Source organism: Anticarsia gemmatalis, chromosome 10 (genome assembly GCF_050436995.1).
Source record: "Anticarsia gemmatalis isolate Benzon Research Colony breed Stoneville strain chromosome 10, ilAntGemm2 primary, whole genome shotgun sequence".
Classification (NCBI taxonomy): Eukaryota; Metazoa; Arthropoda; class Insecta; order Lepidoptera; family Erebidae; genus Anticarsia; species Anticarsia gemmatalis.
This window is the reverse complement of record NC_134754.1, coordinates 1,645,251-1,668,770: the sequence shown is the minus strand read 5'-3', so window position 1 is coordinate 1,668,770 and position 23,520 is coordinate 1,645,251. Positions and strand designations below refer to the sequence as shown.

Genomic DNA, 23,520 nt, shown 5'->3' with positions numbered 1-23,520 from the left:
TGTCGTAGGAAACATTTTGGCAGTACATTCTTAATGTCAAATGTCGATAGCTAGCCGGTTGTCGGTAGTCGATAGTGGAAGAGAATCGAGGTACTGGTCCTATCATCGCTGATCCAGTCAATCTGCGACAACGGCCAGTGTAACCTGCGTCGAAACGTCAAGCACACATGTCAGACAGTTAATGTCAATTCCCGAATTCTTTTTTACAATATATGATAGGATACCGGATTAATGAGAGATTTATAATGATGATTTGAAAGACTAGACCACACCCCTTACTAATACGAACACGCATTTTACCTTAAAATGCGTTTCGGCGCAGGTTGCACTCGCCGTGGTCGCAAGTTAATTCTCGTATTCTATTATACATAAAACATGCAACGCGAGAATTTAAAAGTTATGATCACACCCCTTACTATTAAAATGAACTATAATATATTGTTACTAGTTGACCCGCGCAACTTCGCTTGCGTCACATAAGAGAGAATGGATCAACATATTCAACATTTTCCCCGTTTCCGAAACATTTTTTACTGGTACTCTGCTCCTATTGGTAGTAGCGTGATGATATATAGCCTATAACCTTCCTCAATAAATAGGCTATCTAACACTGAAAGAATTTTTCAAATCGGACCAGAAGTTCCTGAGATTAGCGCGTTCAAACAAACAAACAAACAAACTCTTCAGCTTTATAATATTAGTATAGATAATAACTCATACGCACTGAACTACTATTACGTAGGGTTAACCCGGTTAACCAATCAGATTCAAATCCACATGCCAATCGTTCACCGCAGCCGTGAGGGCTTAACCTCGGGTTACCATACTAGTTACCTGCGGATACCGAATCAAGCCGGTTAGAAATTAACTCACACACTGCGGTTATTATATTGACATGAGCCTGTTTGTATTAATTGAGAAGATTAGTATAAGCTTCACGGTTTGATGTAAAGGGGTAAGCAGAGAATCATTAAACGGTAAATAATGCCTCTAGCATTAAGTCCGCCTTTATACAGCTCTGTATATAAAGTTTGAAAATAAATAAATAAATAGGATGAGTGAAAGCTCTTGTTGTTTAGGCTCTGAGTGTTAGTGTATGTGACTGCTGATCGAGGTCTCAGATTCGTTTCCCGTGACGAACCAAGTGCTATAGGGTTTCTAAATTTCTGTTAGAATATTCTCGTTACTAACCTGTACCGCAATATAATATATAGGTTTAATCAAAAAAATACTATCGAATTGTGACAATCCTTTTTTTTTTTAAGTCAGTTAAAATGAAGCGAAAAACAAGGTTTTGAATAATGAACCTTAAACATAAAAAATGTACGTAAAAGTTCAAGTGCTCTCAAAATCTACATTTACTTAATGAATTCTTTACATTTTAATGCAGCCCTCCAAAAACGTACAATACGGGAATATGTCCCAGTTAAAATACAAGCGGAATTATTCATGATACAGGATGTTCACGATTGTGTACTCAGTACTTTTATGTTCTATTGTGCTTTTTTTAATAAGTTTACTTATTTTTAAAAGTAAATGTAATCAAGTAAATCTGGGTTTAGCCGTGAGTCTTGCATTTGGTTTCGGGTCAGCTCCCTTTGTAGTTGTTTGCAAAAATTTGGAAGATTAAACTGTGCATAGTTAAACTTCACTGAATTCGACTTATTTCATAAACTATACGTATAGGCCTGGTATATTGAAAAAACTTACTTAAAAAGTTAGCGGGAAATTAAACTCAAGCCCTCTAGCTAATTAATTTAAAGTTAGAAGGAAGATTATAGTTTCCAAGTGCATGTAGCCGGATCCCGGTTATTTATAATTGCTTTAGAGACACGAAAAAATCATAAAAAGAAGTCACCTCTGCATAAATCCTTAAATAAGTCTGTAAATTACTTCCATACAAAAAAATACACAATCACGCACACACAATTTCGTCACACACTTTCATAAAGTACCAGGCGCCCAGTAATCGCAAGAGCTCTCGCCTTAAGACATTACAACATTCAGAACTTTATTGTACATTTAAATTTTCATGCGGTCCCGCCCTTGTTCTAAGCCTACTTTACTATGTACATGAGCCATTCCATTGTTGGTTTATAAGTGGGCCTTGTGTGATCTTCTGCGGCTGTTTGAGTTTCTATTATAAATATGAGGAACGAATTGTACAAATGAGAAACTAAAATTAGTTAGGAAAACAGGCATGTAATGTTTTTCTTTGAAAGAGTAGGTAGAGGTAATTTTAGTTAAGTCAATAGAGCCCTGCAGTCATTTTACTAGTACCTACATAGGTACTCTTTATAGCTGCTACTGAAAACAAAGACTCCTTTTTTTATTGTTATTTTTTCGGACACTTGAATGAAAAGAAAGTACAGTGAAAATGCTCAAATAAAACAATCCAATACAAACACCTTCATTTATTCGCATATGTAAATACTAAATCATCCTAAGCCTCTGCGGTAAGCGCATCAAAACTAACCCAAGAAAAACAAAACACCTGCAAAAAACAACACCATTTGTATACCAAATATAAAGAACATTGTTAGCATTTTTTCTCAGAAACTTGATATACAGCGTGTACCCTTTCTACATAGTAAAACTGACCCATTTGTACCCGAGAGACTGGAGAATAAATAAAATACGAATCTACGTTATCCTCATTCGAAGCAAATCTATCCCGGAGCTACGAAACCATGGGGTGTTATAGGAGGCAAATGGACATTATTTAATGCTTATTCTCTTGGCAGTAGTTCCGCCGGCTGGTCGGAATGCCTCCTCCACACTATTTATGATCGCAGCTCGTAATTATGTTATTAGCTTCATATAGACCGTTATGTCTTGTTCTCGATTTTCTTTTTCGTATTTTCGTTAGTGATAATGTTAGTTATTATTATAATGTTTGATTTTTATTACATACTATATTCTGTGACTTTGTATGTTTGGACAGATTTTTTCTTATCTTTCGACTTAAATTTACCCTATTTTGTACTGTCTAAATCAGTAAATATATACATTTAAATCTGTTGTTTCACTTGCACAAGAGTGGCAAAACAGGAACGACTGACGTAAACGACAGAAGGCTTAAATCGTGCAAAGGGTTTCAAATAACTATGGATAATGAACTCACTTGGACCGGGTTTCTCCACTTTTGGATAACTAGCAGATAGCTTCTCAAATTTGAATTTTGACAGTTGGTAGCATACAGTTTGCTATCACATTATCTACCAAATAGATTATTTAACACTTATAAATAAACTGACCCGGCACTTAAAGTTATAGTTTACTCTGCGACAGTTTTAAAGTAGTCATTTCACATTTAAAGCATAAAATGACGTAATGTATATAGTAATGTGTCCTAGTTGCGCACCGGCACGCATCACGGCGATAGGTCACGTCTATTTATACGTGACAGCCACTGTCACGCTCGCACGCTCGGGGTACCACCGTGACACCTATTCTTGTACCGTGAATCAACCGCTACAGATATGTAAAGAGTATATTTTGTTTTAATTATATTGGAATTGATTTAAAAGAGATTTTTTGTGTTAACTTTTGAGTTTAGTAGCTCGATTTTTTACTACTATCGACTACCGACAGCCGGCTAGCTATCGAATTATTTTGTATCAAAATCTGATCTGTAGCTCGATTCTCTATTACTATCGACTACTGACAACCGGTTAGCTCTCGAGAAATTTTTTTTTTTTAAATTTCTTTAGCGCCTCTACCGGGCTCCTTAAGAAATATTTTAACATTACGTTTTAAATGTCAAACTCTCGATAGTCGATTGCTTCAATTGTAGTGAATCGCACACTGCAATTTTCTACCATTATCGACTACCGATAGCTGGCTAGCTATCGATTATTTTGTATGAAAATCTGATCAGCATCTCTACCGGGTACGAGACGAAAAATTTTTGAAGTACGTTTAAAATGTCAAACTTTCGGGACTCGATAGTACCGATTATACAGAATCGCGCTGCTGATGCGCGGGGTTAAATATACTAAAAGAAAGCTTACTCTCTGAAGATGGCCCATTTTTTTTCTGTGGGTTTAAAACATTCTATTCGAGCATTGGCGGCTTAGGGAGTGCAGAACCAATTCTATAAAAAATAAAACGAATGTCAATTCCGACGTTTTAATTTCAAACTAGCGCGTGATTGAACGCTACTGGTTAAATGGAAATAAATTAAACTAAAAAACGTTATAGTTTTAGTTTCAGTTGTTCATAGTTTAGGATTTAGGATTAACGTGTGTTCGAAACAATGAACTAAGAAATAATTCTATCGGAACAAAGCTGTGACATGTGATTGAATATTGATCAACTGATTTAAATGTTGGTGAAGTTTGCTGCAGTTCATTCGATTGTTTGAAAAACAAATATTACTTTAGAAAAGTTATTACTACGAGAAGCAGTCTACTAAACTAGTTACCAACCAATGCTACGAGTTTCATGTTCAGCTACGGCTACAGAGCTACGGGCTACGGAGCTACGGCGTAGCGATATCGTAGCGGAAATATGCATTTATGATAATTACAAGGCTTTCCTCACAGCTCCGTCGCGAAAGCTTTCAGAATTGTAAAATATGCTAACTTTAAATGAAACAGGGGTATTTTGTTTTATAAACCGTTTTACAAAAGTTTTTTAAATGTAGTAAGTTTTTATAAATGAAAGAAATCTGCATTTAATTGAGTGCATCGACTTGGTTCGTAAATTGTTCGGAGTTTGGCACGACGCCATTTTTGTTTTAGCTGTTTTATATACCTTTTGTTATTTACCTAACGTATCTTAACCTAAATACGGAAAATCAGGAAATTTTATTATTAGACCCAAATTGAATCTGAATCCAGAATTTGTAATGAAATAAATTTAAGCTAAACTAAAACAGTCCAATTCTCTACATCAAAAACATCCTACACAAATTAGGTAAAAGTTGAAAGTACACGCAATCAGAGCGTGACGAACTAAAATATTAATCGTCGGGTCTCTAGAGGCACAACTTCAACGATCTTGGGTCCTGAACCCCGCATCATAATAAGGACTTATTATAAAATATTCTCTCTGACATACATGTACTGATTAAAACATGAAAGGCGGGAGAACGACATTTTAAAATGGCGGTGCTCTATTTAGTTTTTTTTTTATTTTGTCTATGGAAGTTTATTGTGCATACTCGTTTGAAGATTGAAACGGAGGAGGATGTGAGTGGTTTAGTTATGCAGTATTGCCAATATGAAAAATTGAGTTTTTAAATATTTCCAGTGGTTCTTCAAAGTAGTTTCCTAAGTGGTACTGGTGTTGCATATAAATGCTGAATATAGTTTCGGGCCTAAGTTTTAAATGCGTGTAACCATTAATGTTGTAGAGTGTAAAATAACGATTTAAATCATAAAACTGTCCAACATAACTCGAATCCTTAAAAAATACGAATTGAAGTATACGCCATTACATTACATAATAAAAATGTTACATCGTTCTAAAAGTAATATTGTTAGCAAAATTTATACAGAGCAAATGGCTGCGGCCCTTTCTAAGACATTCAGACCATCATGGAGTAATGGCTGACGATAGGGTTAGGCCAACGGTTTTATGAAAAGCGCGCGAACGGAATAACAATGGCGGCCGAAGCAATAAAATTATTGTAAGAAAAGGTGCGATATTTTATGCTTTCTCGGTTCTTGAGATGAGGTGCTTAAAGGAGAATAATATTTTGATAGTGTTGTGTTTAGTTTATTGAGTAACATATAGAGCTAAGAAAACAAGTTAGGTTACATTACGTTAGCAGAATTTTATTACTCTAGTTTCAATTCAAGAGACACAATTAGTGACTTAATGTTTTTTCAGATACGGTGACGCACTAGTCCTTCCGGATATTAATTTTAAAGTTGTGTTTAATCCATTTAACATAGGCAATAAAGTATGGACACATTTTAACCATAGAATTACATATGATAACGAACAAGTTAAGTTACCTTAGTTTGCTATTATCTTACGTATTTCGTAATATTCCCAGAGACGACTTCACGACGACTAATAAAAAACCCCTCAATCACTCACTCAGAAAATATTTCAACCACACAAAGATAAATACGCAACATTAGTCTCACATTCATCTCAATCAATACACTTACTTTAGCCCCAAGTCCTTCACAGACCCGCCCGAATCAATAATGCTAAATAATTCCTAATTAAATACAATCCTGTACGTAAGCTAGGCAAAAAGGTCAGATTTGTAAAATAAACAGTATCGTTTTGCAAGCCTTTAAACGTGACGGGACCCACAGTTGAGGAGATCATGGCATCCTGGCTATTGAAAATGCGGTTCTTTATTTACAATATGACCCGAAAATTTGGCGAAAACTATGGGGAAATTATTTTAGATTTATCCTTTTCTAGCCGAATCCGTTCCTCGTTTCGGAGGAGACCCTTGCCCAGCAGTGGGACAGTAAGGGGTTAAAAAAAAAACTTTTTTTAACCCATTACCTGAAAAATGTAAGAACGATAACTTGTAATTGATTTACACAGATTTCTATGCGATATAAAAATAGTGGACTTTTATACAAGAATTAAGAGTCAGACTGGCTAAACATATGTGTATATACTAACTATATTTATTTAAAAGTAAAGCAAGACACAACATTAAAAAAACAAGTAATTTCATGCTTCTACATAATACACACAGCTAGAAACTCCTTCCGTAACTAACTTCGCACACCGTACGTGCAAATTGTCGGGTCTAAACCCACTACATTAAAAAAACATGATTAAAACATAAAGCCGACCACACTCCCGTGCAAGGGCACAGGCCGCACAGGCCACCCAATTTTCTACGCCAACGAACATCTTTTTGATGTCTAACATAATAAAGTAAGCCTACAAATTAAATTCCGTTATGGGCTCAAAGACATCTCATTAAAATTTTGACATCTCTCGTGAACATTGCGAAACAAGCACTTTCGTTATTTTGATTGTAGATGGAGCTACTGTTATTGTTTCATTTAATTCCTCTCTTTGTCTGGATGATAGTGTATTTAACTGTTAATTCTGTTTCAAGTTTGATTCCTAGGTCGAGTAAAGTGCTATTAAGCTTTTCTATTCTTTATATTACCTAGGAACAGAACTGGATTTCTAATTTATATCAAAATTCCGAAAAAGAACTCGGAGTTCCGTAACGTGCCTTATAAAGGCAAAATGATCTCGCCTATTAAATGGGTCTAATAGTCTAACACTATAATTGCGCAACGTGGATATATTTTAAACAATTTTGCCTACACCTTAATATTATTACAACAGGCGTGATTTTATAGATAAACATTCATTTCCAAGTATTACGAACGTTCTCTATAATTCTAAAATGGCCAGACGATAGCCGATTAGCCGCCTCCGTTGTTGGAATTATACGTGAATTTCCCAGAATTGCATTCCACTATTTCACTAGACATGTCTGGTGTCCAGTCAATAGATTCATTCATGGATATTACACTGTGTTTACTGTTCACAATATGATTCGGCTATTAAACACGTTCTAGATATATACCATTCTAATATTAAAACAGTAGACATTTTGTGTTTGTAAAAGTAACGTTAAAACAAAAAGCTAGATATTGTTTTTATGGAAACAACACTATTCTTCACTAATATTGGGGTTTTATTGTCCCGGGAAGTTTGAAATAATTTGTAGGTACTACTTCCAAAAGGACTAAAGGATTGGCCCTGTATGATAAGATGTATGAATTTGAATTAAGCAAAAGATGCTTGAAGTAACTGGCGTTCTTTGGTCTCTATGAAAAAGAGCGCGCATATACGTACCAGCTTCTGCCCACATCGTCCGCATAAAAAGATTTCCCAGAGTAGGTACAAAGTACTCTATGTGTTAATCTAGGTTATAAACTATTGAGAAATTACACATGTCCAGCATCAAACAATAAATGCAATAGAACGCTCTTCAATAACGATATTCTTCTCAGTCATTTACCTCGTGCTTCGTTGATTTTCCAAACGTTTTCCCCACTTCGACACCTCGTCCATATTTATGTTAAATAATATCTTCTTATTCACTCATGTATGATGCAAAAGATGAGGAAAACGACGTTGGCAAGTTCGTAACCTCGCGCTTAGCAACCGAGTAGTTTTGTGACCTCAATATGCTTTGGCGGGGAATAGAAAAACAACATGGTTGACATTTTTTTAGGTGAAATTAGTTTTTTAGAGAATAAAGCGTTTTAGAATACAGGTGCAGTTAGCGATTGAGTTGATTACTCAATGTAGTTCGTAATTCGTGGAAGGTGAAGTGCCGTTTGAAATTTATAAAGTAACGTTAAAATTACTATAATAAATATCCTTTCAGCATATGGCTGGATAAAATATAAAGAGAATCATACTTTTAAAAATGCAGTGGAATGTAATAACCTATTGAACTTTTAAATTAAACTGTTGACTTCTAGACTTGTCTATTTCTATTTCCCGAACAAAAGAAAAACAGTTCCATATGCTCTCTTATTGAGTCAAAAATAAAAATATAGAAAACACGACATCTAAAAACTGAGTCACACAAATACTTCTGATTCTATTTTGTATCTAGTTCACAACACCTGTCCTACAATATAACACTATCCACCTCAATCACAACAGAATAACTTTCAGAATAAATAATAAACCGTCGGTCTACCGAACTAACAACTATACGATGATTTTTCACCGTTCGCTTCCACTTCGGGTGAGGTCGGCTGAATTTTTCTGTTCGGATATTCTCGGTAGCGTGGCCATAAACTTTCCTTTTTGGTTTTAAACCCAGACTCGGTGAATGTACAGTATTCTACTAGAATATTCGGGTTTGAAGTTCATTTTATTTACCTATACATTATATAGATGCTTTTTTTTGTATATAATGTTTTTTTTTTCTATCATTAGTTTATATCGCAGTTTTCTAAAAATTTGCTGCACGTTATGGTCCGAAAAAGTCGCATCAACGAGGAACTTAGTAGTAGTAAGACCAGTAGAGTATTTAATAGCCCTCGTTTGCCAGAAAAGAGAGGCCCTATTCACAACTTCATATCTCAGAGTTAAAAGGAAAATTCCTAAAAGATTTCCACGTAAAATATGTACGTAAGGATGAGATGCCAGTTGTCAAAATTGTACAAAACTTACGAGCTGAAACTGTCTGAAAGTTACGGTCCAATAAAATTATATAAAACCTTTCTTTTCACGGCACGACGACCTTTCAAAACAAACTTATACTTTATACAGTTTCATTTATTCATTTAAAATAATTTTATTAATTAAAACCTGTACTTTAAGATTCATTTATAACGAACACGCAAACGTCTCTATGGCATTTCTTAAAAAGAAAATAATTTAAGAAGTCAAATAATTATCATTTGTGGTTTCAGTTTTTAAAACAAGATGGCGACTTGAACTAAAAACAATTAAAAGTCGTACCGATTCCAAATGAGCATTATAACATCAGAGTCATACTTAGGTTTAATTAAAACACAAGTAATGAAAGTAAGTCGGTTTGCGCTAAGACAAAGTAATCGTCTGTTTCTTAACGAGCGCAGATAAGCGCCCGAAAGACTCTTATTTAAAACTTTAATCAACAAGAAATCAACTGCGGAACAACGGAATAATGGAACGTAATTAATTACTCTATGATTATTGTTTTTTGTCTGTGGTTGATTGTGTTTAGAGAAATAAATAATAATAAATTCAATACTTAATTCAAATGCTAAGTCGAATATTGTAATGTATTAATTATTAAAAAAGTATACGAATATATTGAACCTCATGTAAATTATATTTCATTATCTCAAGTAAATAAGATTGAAATAACGAAAGCTTTACAACGCTATTAGAAAACAAATTCTTCAGTTAATTACTTCGAAAATACTTTACAAAATTACTTTACGTATTCAGAATAAAATACAGGCGAATTTTGTTCGATAAATTTTCAATCTAACCTATCGATATACGAGCATTCGCTTCGTATAAATTGTATTTACGCATACTCGAATGCCGATGGAGGTGCGGCCGTAAAACAAAATTTACTCGTTCGCAAACGCTTAAGATTCAAATTTCACATCTACTTATCGTGATTGAAATATCGGAGCCGAGTTTTATGGACTTGTAGAAGGACTTCTAGGTTTTAAAACCATCTAAAAATAACGTAAAATATGTGGGCCCGACTGCTTTTTACATAACTTTACGATTCTGTATCATCTTTGAGGCACAACTTGATGATATGTTATCAAAGGAAGGTGATTACGGAAAAATTATAAACGTCATATTCTATTGATAAAACTATTCCGAAAGGTAATGGCGACTATTTCATATAACAAATCAAAATATGTATCTACTAGCTGACCCGTGCGGCTCCGCTCGCGTGAATTTCGTACTGTTGCTTATTCGTTTGAGCACGCGAATTGCGAAGCACTCGATACACCTACACATAAAAATGTTAACAACTCTTTTGTCATCTAATGGTTATTTACGAAAGGGACCCGAAAGGCACACAATGTGACACAGGCTCAGGCAGGCCTGATTTCCTGTGGTTACCTTCTTTTCCGCTCTCGTCTGTATCCGTAGCAGTTTACAGTGTAAAATATAATACCTTATAATAGACTGACCATTGCTTACCCGTCTGGATTCAGAATATTATTATAGGTCCTATCTGCGCCGGAGCTCTTCAGACGCGTAATAATGTATATTTGCGATGATACGTCCGAAACCGCGTAACCGTAATTATTTTTTATACTTATATCATCCGTTGTTTATTTTTTAAAACTTACCACATAGTCTGTTTCATAGCTATCCAATTTATTTCCTTAATGCAACCAATTAATTTGGTTTATGTGATTCGATCAACAACGCCATCTGTCAGTTGCGGTGAACAACGGCAACAAACGAAATTACTCGGTTTGCCATCTAGGATATCCCGATCGCACCGGACCCACGTAAACCAACATTTTTGTGTAATATATCATACAACATTTATGTTTAAAAATCTTATAAATGTATAGCATGTTTCAAAGGTATTTTTTTACAATAAAGCCATTAAAATAAATTAATTAGAAAAAACATGCTTTGTTGCGGTTTAAAACGCCATCTATTGGTTGGTGCGAACAACAGGTATCGATACGGCAGGCGCCGCGTTAACTATGCGAATGTTGTGAAATGGATTGTAACGCCATCTATGGTCTCTATAGGGAAACGCAGGTTCAAACGATTTCTACGTATTTTTTTCAATTTTCTAAAAATCTTTGAAATTTTATGCTATAAAAAGTATCCTAGAAATTGCTCCACTACTTATTCTATGCATATACCAAATTTCAGTGCATTCTGTCCGGTAGTTTTTACGTGATAGCGACACATACAGACGGAGGACAGACAGACAGACAGACAGACAGACAGACAGAAAAGAAAATTATAAATTGCAGATTCGGTATCAGTATCCGTTACTAAACATCCCCCATTGGTTTTTTTTTAAATATATTCAATGTACAGAATTGACCTCTCTACAGATTTATTATAAGTATAGATAAAGATTGCCTATATGCAAGCAACTGGTTATAAAAGGGCCTAGTTAATAACTTATAAGTAACTAGTACGACAGCTCGCTACATAACCCAATTTATATGACAACTTGCCAACTTATTACATGCAACAAGATTTGAAACATTCAGTTGCCAAATTCAAATAGAAGATGCTTTATAAATGTTGCAGATGGCGAAATTTACAGCTTTTCAGTACCTTATTAATAGTTTTTCAAGCTAAGTATCTCTTTAAAGGAGATCTCGCAATGTTAGTAATACTTCTTAATCAATGAATATTGTTATTTCCACATTAGTTACCATTCTCTTCAAAGAAAATAAAAGCAGAAACTTTTGCTGAAAATTAATTCCTATGGTCTTCATAAAATAGCTTAATAAATGATCCGAAACGATAAACAACTATGATGTACGCATATAAACTTAGTCAAATAACGAGACAAGGCTTTCTGTCTAATAATCCAAACTTTTATTAAGGAGTTCCTAATTACATTATTTAGAAACAATGTTCACTGTTTCACTATTGACAGTAAAACCTCAATATTAAAGATTTCAACACGTTTCTCATATACTTAATCGGCAGTTTGGCAATTAAGTCAAAATTAAAAAATAATTACATATCAATTTTATATACGGTCCATCAAGAATTACATTTTACTTTAATTATAGAAATGCTTTTGTCAGTTAGTACCGTTTATTAAAAAAGAAAGAATTACGCTCACTAAACAACATTTCTCTACTTTTCGTCGGTTCAAAAATAAAGAAAATAATGCCGTATATTTGTCGATACAACGGCGGAGTCACTCCCTGAAGTCTAATTACTCACTCACGCCTGTGAAGGGCTTTTGAACTAGCGCCCATTGATTCGAGACCCGTGAGAGTATCGCCTTTAATTACTTATCTACTTCTTACACAGTTCACCTTTCTTTAATGAGGTAGATATTTTCTTCGGGCTTCTATAACGATAACAATTTTAAATAAGAAGATAACATGTGTATGTTATAGTAATTTTAGGTAAAGCAAGGTTTTTAGGATGACAGATTTTAAAACGAATGGTCCAGTTTGTCGTTAAAGCTTACATGACTTACAAAGTTCATTCAACCGCGTTTTAGGGGACAACTTAAACGTGGCTTCTGCATATTTTAAACACTGTTCTCTTGGCGTATTTAACAAATTTCAGCACAAGTAAATCTCTGAAATTATCTGAAACTCAAGTAACGGAGGCACGCAACGTGGACCCAAAGGGATCGTCTGCCATTAAGACGTAAGCCCTTAGAGACAAGGTAAAGTCATCATACGGTATCCCCATGGGACTCAAAATGGCACCGAAATCAGTATGGTGTGGAAACTGGGGGGTGTCACCAGGGAATTGTTTACGGGGTGACCTTGAAGCCCGGGTAGCTTACCTACGACGCCGCACATAGTCGGTGGAGGCCGGGCTCGGGCGAGCGCGCGGCCATAGCGTGACTCACGCACGTACCATCACACTACCACTACGCACACCACTCAACGTCACTCATATCAGGGTCTGTGGGGTCCGGAGCCGTCCGCAGGCGACAGGCGTGCGCTCCCCGCGGCCTCCGTTCATTCACTGAAAGGCCCGGGCGACGTGCCGCCACTGCGCAGACTCGGACATGCGTTCAGGGGGCAACTAGCTCCCTCTGTTTTGTTAGTCGGCCACGCACCGTGCCGGGATGGGCCGTGGGTACTGGTGCCGAATCAGAGGTCACAAGGTCGAAGGTAAATTGATAGCGACACAATTACTGTAAACATTGACGACGGACACTCCCGGAATGTGATCTCAAATGCTCTTAGATCATTCCGAGCGCTTCTCAACGAATCAATTCCGAGAACAACTAGTTACTGTCGAGTCGCTGGCTCCACACTTTTTACGTAATGATGGAACTTGATTTATGAGAAATACAATCTGATAAATTAATTATTAAAAACTGTGGATATTAAATATGTCGTCTACAAAAACCTTTTAAGTATCTCCAAGGGTCTCACTGGCATCTTTCTTTTCATTTCTGAAGTAATTGCTGGTATTATGCAAAAGCCTAATTGAGGAAAATTTTTCATATTTTGTTTTTCCTGTAGGATTTGATACCATTAATGTTTTTATTCAGACGTTTTAAAACATTCAAATATTTATTTACAAAGCGGACATGATACTTTTCTTATCAATCTATGTCGCTACATTTATATTCAAGTTACCTCGAGTTACCTGGTGGAACACGCGACTTACCTCGCCTATAAAATAAGGTAGCCTATGTTTGACGTCGGGTCTGCTTCATGAAAGTAGTGTTTCATCTCTAAAAGCACAACAGAAAAACAGACAGACTTTCACAGTTTTCAAGCATAGATTAGCTGAGTTTCTTACGACTTCTACTCTACTCTGCCTTTATTTTGGAGGCTCGAGTTAACTTAATAGTGACTGCGAGATAAAGATGCTATATATTGTCGTGAGTGCAGTGGTTTAAAAATCAATGACAGATCTTTTTTGACTGCCAGTGTGGTGCGGTTGCGGTTGGTAGTACCTGCGGCTGTCACGCAGCGGTCTCGAATTCAAATCTCGAGCCGGACAAAACCATTATATCTAAATTTTTCTGTCAATAAATGATTTTATTTCGGGCAGAGCCACGCGGTTAGCTTGTATATTATTTCATCTTGTGCTGCGTACTATTAAAACAATGATGCAAGCTATTTTCTTGTTACTGATAAATATGTTAATGTGACAATATAATGGATGTCCTTGCCGCTAAATGTGATTTTCCTGCATAATTATTTCATGATGAGAATAAGATATTTTATAGTAGTTGGATAAAATGTCTTCATATTCTTGTAGGTAGGTAATTTACACTGACAATTACGCGTATAATTAACAAAATAGAGAAAAGATAAAGCATCGACCCTTCCACATGCAGTTTTCTGCCACATTTTTATGTACATTTTCGAATTCTGATATAGTGTAACTGAATAACAAAGAACTCTTTTAGACCCGTTAGTATTGGCACATTTTGGTCAAAAACTGATAAAAAGCCATTTAAGTTATTTTTTTATTAGCTTTTTATTTTTTTTATGTCATCCATAACATTTTTTCTGTAAACAACGGCCAGTTCTTTTATTAATTCGAAAGCCGAGGTATTAGTTATGAATATTTTGAACAAAAAGGAAGGCTGTTTCGATACTCGGTTATCAGTGATCGGCGGTAAGTCGCGGAAACGATTCAGAATGAGATCAAACCAGTTACCGGCCGCCGCGACTCTAAACGGGTTTGTAAACAGATATTCAACACTACAAACTTCATTTCAGCGACAAATGGAGGGAAAGTGTTTCACCGCTCACTGAAAAGTTGTTTTAAACCTCATCTATTGGTATTTCTTTCTGAAGCGAAAAAGTATAGTTAGACTGTATTTTTATTAAATTTAGTACCGCTTAAAACGTAATATTGTTTTTTTTTTATAAGTCAGCCTTAGATCGTCCACAAGAAGGGGTGAAAATGGGAATTGAACCCGCGACTCTGACGTACTTAATCATACTTTTTTTTCGAGTTTTGGTCACATACCTTTTTGTTTGCCTAGAAAATCATAATGGATAAATGTACTAATTAGGTACAGTACAAAATTGTATATTACAGTCAGTCGTATGAATTGTAAAAAAAAACAAATCAAATAAATAGGCGTTTTTTGGGTATAAAATATTTCTTTTAAAAACTGTTGCATGGAATCGAACCGACAACACGCGCCAAAGCGAGTTATTCGAGTAACGACCACCATCCCAACTGTAACAATTAAAAAATCCCTAATATTAATTTACATAAACCGTTCCCCATTCAAATTACCGCGTCTCCATTCTGTGTGAGACGTCGTAAGCAACATGGTGCAAACCGCGAGACCGAGACAGTCAACACGTTATGTCAATACACAATATAATGACTTATATGCGAATTATTTGGTTTACGCATATTGCACTAAGCAAATAAAGTATTGTTTGATAATGCGGCCAACAGTAATTAGTTGGTCCGATATTAGTATCGGGATTTACATAATAGGTACATATATTATTATTATGTGCGTAAATTATTATAATAAAAGATCCGTAAACCGAAACTAGGTATATAAAGAACTTTTCTATGTATAGATCCACACTGTTACCAACCTAAATCGATTAAAGTTGAGCCTACAACATTCAGTAGTAGTCCACAGTACCTATGCCTATAATTTTCCCCGCTGTGCTAAGTCTAGGATCCTCAGATAAGCAAGTATGTAACGATTTGGCCTAATTATGTTCCTGAAGTCATTTTATTTGGTCTCCTGTGACAAAATAAACTTTTTGTTTTGTCCCCCTTAATAAACAAAAGGGTTATTTACCGATTTTTCTATCTAACAATTTTAACTTTTATGTATTGCAACTAAAATCAAAGAAAGACCTTTAAACTACTGACTAAAATCAAAGAAAGATTTTGATAACTTATTGAATAAAAATTCAAGAACAAATTTATTGACAAATTATGATTAATAATTGTATTGATTCACTTGTATTCAAATTTCATTATTAGTTATGCGTTTAACGTAACGTAAATTAAATTGACGTTATTTCCAGTGTTGCCATTGAATTATTACACAGTAAACTATAAGCATTTTATTATTCCACTGTTGTGTAAACGAGAATATTAAATATAAATAACATTTTTTGGGTGTTTTGTTCAATTTATATTAAAAGTAATTTATTATCAAAAATATTATAAGTTTATTAGGTTAACCAATTTGACAGCTCACAACTAAAGTATGCCTAAAAATGGCAACACTGTAATAATTTCTTTTTATTTCGGTTCTTTGCCCGAGTTGTTTTGGGTACGTTGATTAATCCGTGAAAATCTTGTATTTGTTAATATTTCTAAGACATAAACTGTAATATTATAAATTTACATTATATTTCGCACCAGAAACGATGGATATTTCAAGTTTTGTTATTGTTGTTAGTCGAAATAATCGTCGCGGCAACTTGACATTTAGCACGCAGGAAACAGTAACCTAAACATCACTTCACTGTGAAATAAACGTGGTATTTTGGCTTTTCAGCGAAGAGCGACAGAATGAAGTACAATAAGCTCGTCACATCCTCGAGGAGGAAAAACAGGAAGCGCCATTTCAGCGCGCCTTCTCACATTAGGCGAGTACTTATGTCAGCGCCTCTTTCCAAGGAGTTGAGACAGAAGTTCAACGTAAAGTCTATGCCTATCCGCAAGGATGACGAAGTTCAGGTAAGCAACTCTTCAATAAACCCTTATATCAGTGATCACAACAGTTTTGTAGGTTATGTTTGTATGTGCGAAACAGTATGATGAAGACAAACCATTCTTAGACTACGGACGATTGTTGTCGCGCTGGAGACGAGGCTGAGGTTTTCTCTGACGAGTCTCTGGCGCGGCTAACTAGTCCGTGCCCTGGTGCAATGATGGCTCTGATTGTTTTGCACTACAGACATTGTGTTAAGTTAGGTTAGGACTTAGAGACTCCTCATACAACTGCCTTAACACTATTAATGAGGTCGTTTATTAATTTCTGCGTAGTTCCAATACATTATTTCTTGAATATCATGCCATGCTGCATAATTTTGTTGATATTGTTAGCCTTGACAATCAATATATTCAATGCACTCCCTGCTAGTATCATAAAGTTTGAGTGAATTAGTGGATTAGTGTAACACCGTCAAGTTGACAGAAACAATTCTTAAATACCACATGGACCAAGTGTTTATGTGAATCACATAGTAATGATTGATGGCATATAATTCCGTGGCTCAAGTTTCATTTCATTCCATTGGTATGAGGACATTCCTTCTATGTTGAGATTATCATTCACATCATGTGTTTTGAACAGTGTTAAGATGTTAGTAAACTTGAATCAAATATGAAAACAAAGTGATGTCTCATCATTTAGGGATAACCTTCTTATTTCTGTATAATAAGTAAATATTTTACTCTGAATGTTCAGTTCCATTGATAGACAGTGAAAGAGCTTTGCATAGTAATAGGTCAATCGGTGTAGGTGAAATTATTGTAGATTTCTTCAGTACATTGTGATAAAAAAACTGTGTCCTATTGTTCTAACGCACTTGATATTCTTTAGGGATATCATGACTAGGGGTAGACATATATTGTTCACACTGGCCTTTAATATTTATTCCCTTCCAATAACCATGTGCCTCTCATGTATTACTGAATATATTTCTCTATTTGCCATCATTATAATAAATTGTAACAACCACCTTTCTAGGTACCAGGATTATGGCAATGCTTTAGGTACATATTTAAAACATGAAAACGTATTACCATACATAGTAGAAGTGTAATATACAGTGCTAATTCCTGTTTTTCATCACATTATAGGTTGTCCGCGGTCACTACAAAGGCCAGCAGGTCGGCAAGGTAGTGCAGGTGTACCGTAAGAAGTTTGTTGTCTACATTGAGAGGATCCAGCGTGAGAAGGCCAACGGTGCCAGCGCATACGTCGGTATCCACCCTTCAAAGGTAAGCTACCTATTGTACATAATCTATTTATGCATGAATTAAAATAAAAATAGTTTATTTTCTTGGAAGGCAAAGATAGTATTGAATGGACAACTTGAAATGCTAAAGATTGGAAAAAGTACTGTTCTAGATAACTTTATCACCACTTAATTCAATGCTATCCTATGCCAGCAGTCTTTATGAGTGTATCAGCACTAAATTCTGTCTGTGTATGATAAATTGTTGTTGATAATATATAATTAAAGATGGATTTAGCAAAACACTCCCTCTGATATTACTGTAGTGTTTTAGGTCTCAAATTAAACAAATACTGGGACTTAAAAACTTTGGCTGTAGATAATAAAGAAAATTTCGAATGATGATAGCTTCTTACTAAGGCCGAGTCTACATGTCCTACTGAAGCTTTTGCAGACGTTTGACAGGGGCTCGGTGACTGCAGAAACACTTCCATGGCTCTGACAATACCTAATAACAGTTACTATACTCTTGTACACTGAGAATATTGTCTTTAACCGTATATTTTTCGTCCCCAGTGCGTGATCGTCAAGCTAAAGATGAACAAGGATCGCAAGTCTATCCTCGACCGCAGAGCGAAGGGCAGGCTGGCAGCCCTCGGCAAGGACAAGGGCAAGTACACTGAGGAGACCGCCACCGCCATGGAGACCTCTTAAATATAGATTGTAAGACTAATAAAAAAGAAAAACTCAGATTGTCTATCATTTATTCTTCCCGTACAATTTTACAATTACTTGAAAATCACCGATCCAGGATCGTCGTCTCCAAGTGAGATGGATCTTCAGATGTGGATTGAGTTTAAAGCACAACTAAAACCTTACACAGAAGAGGTGAATTCTGTTCGATTCTCGCGCATGTGTGCGAATGTTGCGTTCATAAGGAACGCACCATTGTGCGAATACATGAGGACGTAGTCCAGACTTACACAAGCAGTACCTTACTTGTGTAAGTCTGGACTACTTGAGCGACTATGGCCGGTATTTATTAATGAATAATGCACCCCTTATGAAAAGTTATGCCTATACGTACACTAAGTTGATAAGGCAGCCACTTCTAGTTGCGTGCTGCTTCACATTCAACAACAATTCGTTTATGTTCTTGTTCATGCAGGTCTTTTCCTCAGATACAGACAATTATCACGTTAATTATAATTTCCGTAACTACATAAACGCCTGATTATTTATTGATTGAATCACATTTTCCGACTTCAGGTTCAGTTACAATCAATTCGAACAGTTTTATAATATTTCCGATAGATGGCAATAGTAGTACTTACATTACACAATAATATTATACATATTACAAACAAGTCGTGTTGCCTCAATAATCACGATCAATCAAGTATCTCTACAATCAATCATTGACTAGCACTTAGATAAATAATGCTTGTTTGATTTATTGTAAGTACATTGTACTTTTCTAGAACCACCTGCTACTAAACTTACAGCGGTTTCAGTAGTTACAAATAAAATAAAATATCCATCTTCAGGATAGAGCAATAACTAATATAATAAAACATTTGTTGAAATAAGTACTTCTTTCGTGAACCAACCATAATTTTAAATAACCAACCTATCAATTTAATATCAGCTACGGTAACGAAAATAAAACACTTCTTAATTAAATAGGTATTCGACACAACTGTTGATAAGAATTTACCAGCCATTGTTTTTGATAAATCACTCAAATTCCCGCCGTTTAAAAACAATCTCGCAACGAAAACAAACTTATCTTACCATCGAAGATGTTGGAGTGGTAATTAAAAATGTATTCTATTTTTCATAACATTGTATTATTTGTATTATGGAACAATAAAAAATATAGAAAAAACTAATAAAATATAACTTAGTAAAGTTTCCTTGCATACTCTTCAGTAATATTTTCCCAAAACTTTAGTTCTTCAGCGTCTGGCGCGGCGCCTGCGACGAATTCGTTACCAATTTCCAAGTAATCCTTGTCTTCTAATGAATATTGGATCCACCTCGGGCCATCAGACCCATCTGGCGTCGGGTTTCTGAAATAAACAAATGAACAAGCTTAGCATTATTATTATTATAATTTTACTTTGGTTATTATGCGATACGCAGTTCTTATAAACTATCATTTTGATAATAAAATAGATATGTAAATTCTTTGATTAATATTTTAGATAATATCACGATAAAAATAATTGGTAGGTGCAGTTCCATTGCTTATAGAGAAGCTATGAAAAGTCACAAATAATGGAAATGTAAATACGCTGAAATGAAGCTCAGCTACGTACCCGTATTTAGCAAAGTTGGTCCAAAGCGTGATGACTTTATCCATAAGTTTGAATGTGTCTGAGTTAATGTCAACTTTAACTGGCATTAACTTTGAATTGAACAGATAAAGTATATCGTCAGCATGACTAGTCATTGGTTTGTTCCCAGTTATCGGCGTGGCGCCTACAACGTGGCCTATTACGTTCCTCTCAGTTTTACACGTGAACTTATACAAATAGACCTTATTCCTCTTTGCACAGACGTTAGCGAACCGCACAATACCTGCAACAAACATCTCCCCACCATAGAACTTAATCAAAGGTTCCCACGCACCGGTCAAATCGACTTGGTCGTTGAAATAATACTTTCTGATTTTCTTTCCGAGTTCCAGTTGCTTTTCGACCGGCAATTGGAATGCTAAAGCCTTAGGTACAAAGAACTCTGGAAAGTCTCTCGCTATCTCCAGTTTTTTCGGCAGATCGTCAGCCGGTCCTAAACCAATAAGACCCTCGTCTGCAGTGTATCCTATCATAATCTCCACATCTTCGTGAACAGAAGTGAAGTCTCCGTCGAAAAATCTTTCATTATTTCCAAACTTCTTCTCCTCAACAACACTGAAATAGATATCAGTTCCAGGTTTCGCTTTTTCTGATAGCAAGATTGGTACATAGGTTGAAACCAGAGTCTCTAGCGGTTGTTTCTTGAAGAATTCGTACAATACCTTGTTGTCTTCAGAGTAGCAGCCTAGTTGCCTCGCTAATGCTAGAGCTCTGTCCCGAGGCTCATAAGCTTGTGCCCAAGGACAAAAGACACTTCCACTCTGAGGGATAGCTCTCTTGAAAAGTCCCTTTGTCATGGGTGATATTAAGTGGTAACTGACACTGGCTCCACCAGCGCTTTCACCAAATATTGTAACATTGTTCGGGTCACCACCGAAATTGGCAATGTTTTTGTTCACCCATCTCATTGCTTGCACCTGGTCTTTCAAACCGGCATTTCCAGGTACTTCTTCAGAGTTTAAACAAAGGAAGCCGAGCACTTCAAGTCTGTAGTTGATAGTGACGACGACGACTCCATGTCTGACGAGGAACTCAGGGCCGTAGAAGTCATCTTCGCCGCTGCCGCATATAAACCCTCCTCCATGTATCCAGAACATGACTGGGAGAGGTTTCTCAGGCTTCACGTCTGGTGTGTACACGTTCAGGTACAAGCTGTCCTCGCTGCCGACTATGCCAGTTTTGGTAAACAAATCGTGTTGGTAGCTTTTTGATCCGAATTTTTTTGCTTCGCGTACCCCGTCCCATGGTTTTGGCGGCTCTGGTGCCTGCAAATAAAAACATTTAATTTAATATAATATTATTATTTAATCTACACAATGTTGGCTTAGCCACCGGCATTTCGAATATAATAATAAATTATTAAGATGATATCTAGTCTTTTAAGGAAAAATAACGTAAGTACTTAATATAATATTTCTATTCATTCGAAATCATAATTCGTCAACGGGCAAAGTCCGTTTACTACTTTTTTGGAATATCATCGCGCCATTCAAAAACTAACCAAAAGCCCTTGAACTCTAAAAAAACGTAAAAACTTTGATCGTGTTAGTAAGATGATATAAATGTTCAGCAATAACAAAAAAATGGCACCTGTGCACTTTTTAGTAGGATTTTAAAACAATTTTTTAGACTTGCAGAACACCTAACAAACGTAATACTTACTTAAAATCAATTACATGCCGCATTATGTGATCACAGTCAAATAATCATTACGTATTCCTATCAACGTAGATACCTATTTTTTTATTTTATCTAGGTAAGTATTTTTAAATTAGTCACGAATTGATGTAATGAATTTGGTATCTCTAAGAACATAATTATTTAAAATACAATTCAGTAACATATTGTTGTTGTTATAGCACAGCAACTTGGTATAGAGCCTTGTGTGCAGAGTTCGCGGTTAGAGGAGGTATACAATATTCAGAATTTAGAATAACAGTGACCCGCAGCTAACGGTTGCCTGTCAATATAATCTAGCTATATCGTGCATTCCAAGGCTCTCTAGTACTCTCTACTAAGTTGTCGGGCTATAGCTTCTACTAGCTTTAGTTGCTATATTTAATTACAAAACGAGGTTTTCAAAAGGAGGTAGGTACCTAAGTACCGATATTACATGGATGAGTAAATGAGTGTTAACATTTTTAAATGGCACTTGATTCGTTTATCAGCTATTTATTTACTTACTTAATTAAACAGGCCACTCTGTTGCTTAATCACTGTCATTATTGTATCTATGTACTGCTCATACCTATGTAAGTATTTATTAATTATGAGTGCTTGCCTTATCATTGAGATGATAAAATGTAGTTAAAACGAAAATCGAAATCTCTAATCGAAATTCATTTAAAGTTCGCTTTGCACTAAATTATAATAAAGAAATTAGGTAGGTACTAAGTCTACAAACAACCGGCACCCTTCGCCGCTAATTATTATTAATATATATTAAGTACAATAATTTAATCAGTGTGTTTTACTCTATGTATAGATGTATTATACCTAATAAAACACATTTAAATAAAACAATTTAAAACATGAACTTAAAATTCACACTAGTAGCCCCATAAAAATAGAGAGGTACCTATTCCGAATTCAAAACACACAAATCAAACTTGTTAAACCGGACGTGTGGGATCCGACCACAAACAATCGATTTTTTACTTTTTATTTACCTTAAAACGTAGGTTGCCTATTGGAGGTTGAGCGTAAGGTATGCCTTTGAAACTGCAAAATGAGCCTCCATATTCATTCTGGACCACTTCACCTTCCAGCAAACCTTCAGTAACTTTGACACGCACCATTTTTTTTAATATATGCGCACCACTTGCCCACTACGAATCTAAACACCTACTGAGTGGATTATCTAACGAACAGATAAGTGGAATTTATACAATGTTCCAATACAAAAAGTTGTTGTTTGCCGGTACAAAGTAGAATTTTGTACTCACTATAAACGATTGAAAGTCCTTGTAAACATACACAATATGGCTAATTACGTCTAATCGTGTTTCCTCGTGAGAATACGAGTCATGATTGAATTATGATGGATACTAAGGTAATTATTGAACTTCGGACTGTAGGTTCAAAGGTACTAAATTTTAGCACATACTTAATAAATGACAGTGTAATTATAGTTA

At 35.5% G+C, this 23,520-nt stretch overlaps 3 protein-coding genes across 3 annotated transcripts in view; 1 reads left to right on the top strand and 2 right to left on the bottom strand.

The window, feature by feature from the left end:
- The window catches only part of mAChR-A (muscarinic Acetylcholine Receptor, A-type), a 101,861-nt gene extending 88,747 nt beyond the window's left edge, over positions 1-13,114 (bottom strand). Inside the window, exon 1 of the mRNA XM_076119521.1 lies at positions 12,944-13,114. The gene's annotated coding sequence lies outside the window, so the exon portion shown is untranslated. The remainder of the gene's footprint in view (positions 1-12,943) is intronic.
- A 3,141-nt stretch (positions 13,115-16,255) lies between these two features.
- Positions 16,256-18,776, top strand: RpL26 (ribosomal protein L26). Its single transcript, XM_076119525.1, has 4 exons — positions 16,256-16,390; positions 16,619-16,800; positions 17,929-18,069; positions 18,603-18,776. The coding sequence occupies exons 2-4, from the start codon at positions 16,633-16,635 to the stop codon at positions 18,738-18,740; spliced, it is 447 nt and encodes a 148-aa protein (XP_075975640.1). The 5' UTR covers positions 16,256-16,390; positions 16,619-16,632; the 3' UTR covers positions 18,741-18,776.
- Positions 18,777-18,804: 28 nt separating this feature from the next.
- LOC142976239 (juvenile hormone esterase-like) lies at positions 18,805-23,256 on the bottom strand. Its single transcript, XM_076119523.1, has 3 exons — positions 23,056-23,256; positions 20,348-21,651; positions 18,805-20,098 (listed from the first exon to the last, which is right to left on the bottom strand). The coding sequence occupies exons 1-3, from the start codon at positions 23,182-23,184 to the stop codon at positions 19,930-19,932; spliced, it is 1,602 nt and encodes a 533-aa protein (XP_075975638.1). The 5' UTR covers positions 23,185-23,256; the 3' UTR covers positions 18,805-19,929.
- Positions 23,257-23,520: the final 264 nt, after the last annotated feature.

Excerpts from the sequence above, each read along its gene's own strand:
- LOC142976239 (XM_076119523.1), bottom strand. The coding sequence starts at position 23,184 with ATGGTGCGTGTCAAAGTTACTGAAGGTTTGCTGGAAGGTGAAGTGGTC. Across the intron at positions 21,652-23,055 it reads TAGGCAACCTACGTTTTAAG|GCACCAGAGCCGCCAAAACC; the intron begins GTAAATAAAAAG and ends TTTTATTTGCAG. Across the intron at positions 20,099-20,347 it reads ACCAACTTTGCTAAATACGG|AAACCCGACGCCAGATGGGT; the intron begins GTACGTAGCTGA and ends TGTTTATTTCAG.
- RpL26 (XM_076119525.1), top strand. The coding sequence starts at position 16,633 with ATGAAGTACAATAAGCTCGTCACATCCTCGAGGAGGAAAAACAGGAAG. Across the intron at positions 16,801-17,928 it reads GCAAGGATGACGAAGTTCAG|GTTGTCCGCGGTCACTACAA; the intron begins GTAAGCAACTCT and ends ATCACATTATAG. Across the intron at positions 18,070-18,602 it reads TCGGTATCCACCCTTCAAAG|TGCGTGATCGTCAAGCTAAA; the intron begins GTAAGCTACCTA and ends TTTCGTCCCCAG.